This window comes from Sparus aurata, chromosome 6 (assembly GCF_900880675.1).
Source record: "Sparus aurata chromosome 6, fSpaAur1.1, whole genome shotgun sequence".
In the NCBI taxonomy this organism is placed as follows: Eukaryota; Metazoa; Chordata; class Actinopteri; order Spariformes; family Sparidae; genus Sparus; species Sparus aurata.
In genome coordinates, this window is record NC_044192.1 from 30294898 (window position 1) to 30304030 (window position 9133).

Genomic DNA, 9133 nt, shown 5'->3' on the forward strand with positions numbered 1-9133 from the left:
GTAGGCATATGTGAAAGAAACATTGTCGTTTTACTTTACTGTTAATATGACTATTGTCTTTCTTAAGGTAACAGAATGTACGTATCCTAACAGCAGGATGTCCGAGGTGCTCTGAATGCACCATCAAAATCACGCCGTTAAACTATGGTTAAACTAATAACAGCGAATTATTTAATGCAACATGTAACATGGAGCTACCAGACTGATTCACTAATAATTCAAGACCAACACTCTGATTTATTTTTTATTTTATTTGAGTCAAGTCGGCTTGTTTACTACTCCAGAGCCATTCTCTGGAAGATAACTTCATATCCCACAATTCCTACTTCCGCAACCTAGCGGGGCATGTTGACTAGCAGTAGTACTTCTGTCATGTCCCTGCTTGTTTAGCTAGCTGCAGTAAATGTGACAAACGAGTTGTGCAGCACAACGATCAAATGCAGACAGCTCCGGAAATGAAAGGTAAAGATTTGTTACTGATTCAAAGTGTCCTGAGAGCTCTTTGTTAAATGACACCAGACCGAGCTAACGTCAGGTAAGTTACTGCTGAGTGTCTGCTAAAGTTAGCTATCAAAGCAGCGTTTGAAGTTCTTTATCAGTATGTCAGACTACTCTCTGAGACGGGAGGGTGTGAAATTAGAAAAGACATGCCTTACATAAAGAAGGAGAAATGTTATATTATACAAAGAGTCTCTTATTTTGTCCTTAAGTTCAGTGTCACACCAGCCATTGCTAGTAGCACCAAGACTGAAGTTTCCCAGGAAATAAAAATGGTTAAAGTCAGACCATAAACTGTTAACGACTCCTGCAGTGGTTTCCATGTCACAGTTATAATCCTGTATATCACCAGCAGCTTGTCTCACCCTGAAGCTGTTGACTTTTGGACCCTTGCTCTCTGTCTGTCTGTCTGTCTGTGGGCTGCCAGCTGTGTGTCCCTGCCATAAGTAGCAGTGATGGATGGAGGACCCCAAAAGCCGGCTGTGGGATGGGAGAATGGCATGCTGGCCCCTGTGGACCGCCTTCGCACAGAGAGGGCGGACAGCCCCGTACCAGGTCTGGTGGAGGGAACTGAACCAGGTGAGGCTGCTCCATATTCAGCATCGTATGCAGATTGTCTGTAAGCTGAAATTGTGCTGCGGGGCAACTCCCACTTTACACTGAGACAATGCCTTCAGTCATAAGTAAATCCAGCAATAAGCAGCCAACAATTAGATTTTTACCGCCATTGCTCTCTCTCTCTCACACACACACATACACACACACACAGTGTAAGTCTTTCTAGACTTGAGTTACAACCCTTTAAAAAAAATATCACAGTTTCACGCTAATACAGTATTGCAGCAATTGTTAATATTGTCACTTACAATGACTCTTGAAAACTCTCTTGTTATATATTTAGTTAAAAAAAACTAATACAGTAGAATTCAATATAGATAAGTAGATAAGCAAATCTAAATGGCACATTTACAATTCATTTCTTACTGGGGTATTATCTGAAACCAGGATATTGTTGCAGCCCTAGTCTAAGGCTTGGGTGATGTTTTGATAAATTGTATGTATGTAAGTATCATGCAGTCTTGTAGCCCATCCCTCATGGGATGCTGTTGCAAAACATCAAAATGTTTACAGTACATATAGCGTTTACAGAACACCAGCGTCCCTTATTCAGAGACACAGCCTCCAGTTGGGCAGGTCATGCTTGAGACCATGTATAAGTACATATCCAGCGTCCTAAATCCTGAGTTATAACTTGTATGTAGTGTATACTATAAAGTGTCATTGATGCTTTTATTAAATCTTGTGTTATTTCCTCAATTGACATCTGGTCAAAATGTAGGTTCTATAAGATTTGTGCTTACTTTTGCCAAATTAAAAAAAAAATGTTATAATGATTTTCATTAGACACGTAATCGTAGCATAATAAAAATGTTTAAAGAAGGTAATACTGTTCTATAACTTCCCTTATTGGTGAAAAATGTTTCAAGAGGTGACTTCCTACTGGCCAGCTGTTGCTAAGCAACACTTGGGCACAAAAAACAGAATGACTTGATTGTATCTTTGCAGCTAACCACTAAAAAAACTTATGTCATTCATTTGACATTGTTATAAGCGTTCATTCTCGTGTGAAGTGTGTGTGTGTGTGTGTGTGTGTGTGTGTGAGAGAGAGGGAGCAAGAGAGAGAATGAGTATGCACATCCTGTTTGTACAAAGAAATGTTGAAATTATGATCACAATAACATGCCTTTTGTAATCAGCATGCAACTTAGTTGGCTGTTTGAGGGCAATGTTTTATGACAGCAGTTGACAGAATACACCTGAATGCACCATTTATTTGGGGCTCTGTGAGAGTAGGCTCTAATAACAGTACTAATGTCTCTGAATTCATGTGACCTTGCCACCAGTATAAGAAGACACTACCAAATGCTCTTTCAGTAACTGCAATAATACAGAAATCTCATGCCTGAACTCTGTCAGACTAAACACCCACAAAAAAAAAAGCATCACAGGTCGGTCACATCCAGCTTGAACAAATCCAACTTTGACGGGAGAAATGATGAAGCTTTTCCTGGATTTGGTCTTGAGATAAACAGGACATTTTTGCAGTGTTGTCTAGGCTGACTCATCACCAGACCTGTCTTCTTCTTCTACTTTTTCTTTTTCTCAATGGGATTAGCTGTGAGTTTGCTCATTTCTCTCTCTGAAACTAATTCTGGACCGGCAGCCACCTCTTTTGACCAACATTAGCCCCGTTCAACGAGACAGTCTAAAGCTAACCACTCAGTCTTCACCCTTTTCTCTTTCCTCTTTTAAAACCCCATAACATTGTTTGAAAACTCTTTCAATGAAGTGCAAAATCTTGCTAAGAAGACGCGACGCTCAAAAACAGCATTCAACAAGCCAAAAAGGAGATTTCTGCAGTGTTGGGACTTTATTTATTTATATATTTTTTTACTTTGATAAGCAAAACAACTTTAAGAATGAGGATAAGTGGTTGGTTTGGCAACTGTACGTCTGGTTAACCGCACCACCTCCATGAAAGTGTAAACAGCTGCTTCCCTGAGATTTTCTTTGGGAACTATTGCTGACTGTTGGTGGATCAGACAGACAAGTGCGGGATGAAGGCCAACAGATGCAAAACAACTGAAAAAAACATCCCAAACGGAGCTTTATCAACTTGACAAGCTTAATTATTCATTCCTTGCACATCCGTGCATTATACTTGCAAACGCACAATAATCATTTATCCCTCCATTATTCTCAGGTGCCGGGCAGCAGAGTGCTATGTTCGTCCATGCACAGTCTTTTGAGGATCTGACTGCTGAGGCTGAAGAAGATGTCGAAAGGGAGGCTGAGCTTGACGAATCAGGAGAGCCTTCGGAGGATCTCAAGGTGCTGGTGGGAGAGGAAACCATCGAGAAGCAGCACAATGACGACATCCCACCAGAGAGGGGGACTAAGGAGGAAGACGTGTCCAGCGAGGCCTGGAGGAGCCACAGAAAACACGTGTTCGTGCTGAGTGAGGCTGGAAAGCCAATCTACACCCGCTACGGCACGGAGGAGGCTCTTTCCAGCACCATGGGGGTGATGATGGCGCTCGTCTCCTTCGTCGAGGCTGAGAAGAACATAATTCGCTCCATCCATGCAGGTCAGAATTTACTCAAGGAAGTTTTTCATGAGTCAAATAAATGGTTTAAAGGAGGGTTCTGAAATGTGTCTGTAAACATTTTGTGTGTCAGACGGCTGTAAGGTTGTCTTCCTCGCCAAGAGCCCTCTGGTCCTGGTGGGCGTGTCTCGAACCTGTCAGTCAGACAAGGAGCTGCTGCGGGAGCTGCAGTACATCTACTACCAGATCGTCAGCCTTCTCACCCTCACCCAGCTCAACCACATCTTCCAGCACAAGCAAAACTACGACCTGCGCCGCCTGCTGGCCGGCTCCGAGTATCTCACCGACAACCTGCTGCATCGGCTGGACCGCGACCCAGGCCTGCTGCTCAGCGCCGTCACCTGCCTTCCTCTGGCGAGCTCCGCCAGGGATGTGGTGTCCGCGAGCCTGCAGGCTGCCAAGGCCAAAAACCTGGTGTTCTCCATCCTGCTGGCAGGGGACCGCCTGGTCACTCTGGTGAGGAAAAAAGACCAGTTCCTGCACCACATAGACTTGCACCTGGTCTTCAACCTCGTCGGCTCCTCCTCTTCCTCTCGTGAGGGCGAAGGCTGGACGCCGATCTGTCTGCCAAAGTTCAACACTGCAGGATTTTTCCACGCTCACATATCTTACCTGGAGCCCGCGTCCGAGCTCTGCCTCATCCTGGTCTCAACCGACCGAGAGGACTTTTTTAATATGTCCGACTGCAAGCAACGGTTCCTGGAGAGGCTGAGCAAGCGCAGCGCCTACCAGGCCATGAAGGAGGCACTTAAATGTCCCAGCTACTCTGTGGAGCAGGTCGGCATCCCAGAGCTCAGGCACTTCCTGTACAAATCAAAGAGCTCAGGACTGTACACCAGGTGGGCAAGACATCTTGTGTTGAATTTATGCCTTTGGTTCTTTCAAGAAACATGCTAACTGCTTCAAGTCATTACAGTTTTCCTTTCATTGTTGCAAAATCTCTTGACATTTATTCCTCCAGTCCAGAGTTTCCCGCCATCTACCAGTCTGACGAAGAGCAAGAACGGATGATGGGGTTGTACCAGGACCTTCACAGCCACTTGCATCATCCAACCAGACCTCTCCGCTCCTTCTACCGCTGCAGTGAAACTGAAAACCTGCTGGCATGGGTGAGTCTGGCATTGTGACATGAGATGCTATCAGTATTTCACAACTGCTCTGGCTCAGTTTTCACAACAGAGTTACAGTTTCCCCCGACATGAAATTAGGCAATAGAACCTGATGGAACAAAATTTACCAAAACATCACAACATTGTTCATGTTATCAATCAATTTAGACTATTGTGACATTGTGGTCGGTGCAAGATATAATATGTCATATTTGTGGATTAAAATGTCTAAAAACCGCTAGACCTTTGTTTATTTTGATGAGTTGTGCTCTTACATTATCCCAGTTCTTTCTAACAATGTTCAATCCAAGAACTTCAATCCATACTTTTTTCAAGCTAATTAGGTGATCAGATTTTTGTTAGTAATGCTGATTATTCAACAATGAAGATAACATGATAACACACGACTTCCACCTTTCATTTTGTGTCGATTGAGCAGCAGAAACTACATTCTGTGCATTTAAATAACAAGGCGATCATCAAATAAAGTTCTCAAACATACTACTACTTTTCATTCTTTGTGTCTGCAATGACCATTTCCTCAAGAACATACAGATAACGCTCATCCAGAAATTCTAATTTAAAGCAGAAGTTGTCATGACAGTAGTGCTAATATGAGATGGAGTGCATTCTGCCTTTTAAGGTGGTTGTTTAGCGCGTCAGTTTGACTCTTTGCATCGAGGGTTTTACCTACATATTTTTTTTTAGATACTGTAATACTCATTCAAACAGCCTTACTCATACTGCCTTGTCTGGGTCTGCCCTCTGTCCTGCAGGTGACGAGCGGCTTTGAGCTCTACCTCTGCTTCAGTCCGCTGGGGACCAAGGCCTTGGCCCACTCTGCTGTCAACAAACTGCTAAAGTGGATCAGGAAGGAAGAGGATCGCCTCTTCATCCTGAGTCCGCTCACATACTGAGCCCCCGCCGCCTGCCGGTTGACCTTCTGGAACACAAAGCTTCACCCTGAACTCCGACAGGCCTGGTGCAACTCACGGCTGCGGATGATGCAGCAGGCAGTTCAGTGTTAAGACTGATTGTCGAAGCGATTTCTTTGTTTTTTCTTCTTGCTTCTGGGTTCCTCTGATCAAATTCACAGGTTTGTGATGATGTAGATTGCACAACGAGGGTAAATTTAAAGCAGTATTTTATCTGGCTAGATTTTTATAACTTTAAATTTTGGATCAGCAGATGAAGCAGCAGCAGCATCATCGACGACACAATAACAACAGGTGATGTTTGTATGCTGCTGAAGTTGTTTCACAAATGATTGTTTTACTGTAACACACCTATTACGCCTCTCAGAATATGAAAAATGCTGTGTTTGTTTTTTTAAAATGCTATCAGTTCTTAAAGATGAAGGTTACATTTGAATTTAAAAACTGGAATTTACTTAAGTAGTAGAATGTATTTTCTTGTTATAAGACATACTATCACATGTGTCAACCACGTTCCTTTATCTCTACATGACCAACAACTGTAAGAACCATTATTGTTTTACCTCTATGCACTTTCTTTATGCAAAACACACTCCAAGAGAAATGTGTGGATGAGTCTGTAACCCGTTTACTGCTGTTTGCCATTTGATTGTGTTGAGATGTGATGTTCACATCAGTGTGAAGGGGTCCTTTAATCTCACATGGTCCATCAGACACTTATGTTGCGTCACCCATAACAATTAAGAAAATTAGTATGTGTGATATTTTAGAAGCTTGTGGTTAAGTGCATTTAATGGGATGCTGCTTTGCATAAGGAATCAAATGTTGCCACACCTGCCTCCACTAACCATGCCTTAACTAACAGTCACTGTGCAAAGCCGATAGAGGCTTGCAACAGTGCAGAATTACGGCTGCTGCGCAATTACACAATTATTAAATATGATTAAATAAATGGCTAGAAAGGAAAACCAACTACTTTTTTCAAGTCCTGTGTCTTGCTCAAGTGTGTGGTCTCTGCTTACTTTTAAACATTTAACTTAAAGGAGCACCATGTCGTTTTGGAGAAGAAATTCAAACTCAGAGTGTCTAATCTTTACAATATTAATCAGGCATGAAAATCACTCACCTTTCGGCGAAATTCGATGTTTTGAAACCAAAATAGGTGACCTATGTGAATTGTGTAGATCCCATGAGAATTTTCTTTTTTTTGGGGGGGTGGGTTATGGACGGGACATGGAGGTATACCAGAGATTATCAGTGAACTGCAATATTTTTGTCATTTTACTTAGTAAAAATATATATTTTTGCTTTCTTCTTGCGTCTCGGGGAGGGATGTCACGTACGCGACAAGTCACGTTTTCAGCATGAGGACAACTCGCGTGTAACACAACGCAGCTACACAAACACAACAATGGAGGGAGGAGAGAGATGCGCGTTTTATAGCTGGAAATACAGTCATTATTTTGAAAAACACAAATGCTTGATGAAGGGCCCAGCCCGACCTGGCCCGGCCCGAGGATAGTGGCGGGAAATATCGACCTGACCCAGCCAGCGGTCCGGCGCAAGCTAACGACTTTAGCTAACGACTTTAGCTTTTCGTGGTAGCTAGCTTTTCGAGACTGATTAGCTAGCCAACTTTAAGGTTGGGCTAAACTAGAAGTTAACCCTAACATTAACATCGTTTTTCCAGAATGACTGTGTTAGGAGAGAAAGATGCTGTGCTTGTCCAACAACTGGATGCAGGGATCAAGTGCAGCTGGAACTGGTCTTGGCTCAGGCTAGAAGGAAAAGTGTCAAGAGTACAGTAAAAGGACAAGAGCTATCATTCCATCTAGCAGATGTGGTCAGAAGATTAGTAAGCAGGGATTTGCATGTTGCATTCTGTGTCAGAAAGACATTAACTATGCAAACCAGGGCAGCCATGCACTGCAGGCACACTGTCAAACAGAAGTGCACAAGAAAAAGGTGCAGCACAATGTGACCATTGTTATACATTCATACTGTCTTGTAATTTTGCTTTATTTTTCTCTCAAAATGCATCAGATTGATGCTTTTAAATATGAAATATTTGAAATTTTCTTCTGGGGGAGCTCCCAGATCCCCGAGAGGGGTCCATCCTTCTCACCTTTTTCACCCCTGAACCGTTTTCATGCCTGATTAATGAGGTTATAATATAAAGTCAGAAGTGTTTATTTTTTGCCATCACTGAATAAACAAGCTGTTCTCAGAGGAAGAACACTGTGAAGCTAGAGAGGTGGCAGGGTCCGCCAAATATAGACAGAGTTAAACTTTATGAAATTGTGTTGTCCAAAGCCCACTTGCCTGTTCAATTTATTCAGTCATGAAAACAAAGAGAGTTTGTCAGTTAACATTTGTTTAGGCATTAAATGAAGATCTTTCCCTTCTGATTAGGATCTCTTCCCCAACACCATAATATCCACACAACCCTATTTTTACTCCCAGTATAATAACACAAATATTATGATTCACCTATTCCAGCTGTTTATGTACAGTTCTAGGTTTTTTTTTCTTTCAGTGTACCATCATATTTAAGGAGACCATCATCGGATGAAGCAGTAGACATGCTGGTTTGTTGCCTAACAATAAGGAAACTGTAACCACACTGGGAGTGAAGCGCGGTGAAGAGGGGTGAAGTGTGCGGTGAGTAATCCTGAACTGGATGTCAGAAAGACGGAAACAAGCCTCGTCAAAAACAAACAAAAAGCAACCCAAAAGTGCAAAATCACGTTCGTCGTGCATCAATTTATGGTAACAACTGCGTCAGCGGGCAAGGTGAGTTAACCAACCCGGCGCGTGGGTTCACGGGGTCGGTCTGTGTGTGTCAGTGTGGAGCGCTGACAGGAGGAGGAGGAGGAGGAGGAGGAGGAGCCAGCTGCTGAAGACTCTGAGGCAGAGCGCGCCGACTCATACTGGGAGCCGAAGTAAAATCCGAAACTAACACACTTCACACGTCGTAGCTGTTAGTGAGGACGGACAGGCTCTAACTTTAAAACAGAAGTTTATTTATGTATTTATTTATTTATTTTTATCGTGTTATCACAGGAGGGATCACTCATCTTCGGGCTGAGCTGAAGTCAGAGAAGGACCAAACACTCACTGGCTCCCCGAAGAGAGGACAGTAACTAACCTGCACAGGTAAGCTCTTCATAACATTCACTGCCGCATGCACTGTACATGCTTTCTGGACTAGGTGGTAAAGACGAAGCCGCCTGACACTGCTCAGTAGTTCAGGTATCACAGTAAATGTATACATTTTTATACATTTTGTACATTTTGTATATTACTTTTTTCTATTGCTATTTAATATGTCTGGGTTGTTCCTTTTATTTCATTGTGTTGTTATTGTCTCTGTGTATTAATGCTGCTGCTACACCGGAATTTCCCAGCTTGGGATCAATAAAGTC

At 42.8% G+C, this 9133-nt stretch overlaps 1 protein-coding gene across 2 annotated transcripts; it reads left to right on the plus strand.

Annotated features, from left to right (window-relative positions):
• The first annotated feature begins 196 nt into the window (after positions 1–196).
• On the plus strand, positions 197–6680 carry mon1a (MON1 secretory trafficking family member A). Of its 2 annotated transcripts, none has more exons than XM_030421509.1 (6): positions 197–462; positions 854–1077; positions 3263–3646; positions 3738–4503; positions 4626–4773; positions 5550–5790. In XM_030421509.1, exons 2-6 carry the CDS (start codon positions 954–956, stop codon positions 5688–5690), a joined length of 1563 nt encoding a protein of 520 aa, XP_030277369.1. In that variant the 5' UTR covers positions 197–462; positions 854–953; the 3' UTR covers positions 5691–5790. The 2 variants fall into 2 exon arrangements, with proteins under 2 accessions (XP_030277369.1, XP_030277368.1); XM_030421508.1 differs by having other exon boundaries at positions 200–462; positions 926–1077; positions 5550–6680.
• The last annotated feature ends 2453 nt before the right edge of the window (positions 6681–9133 follow it).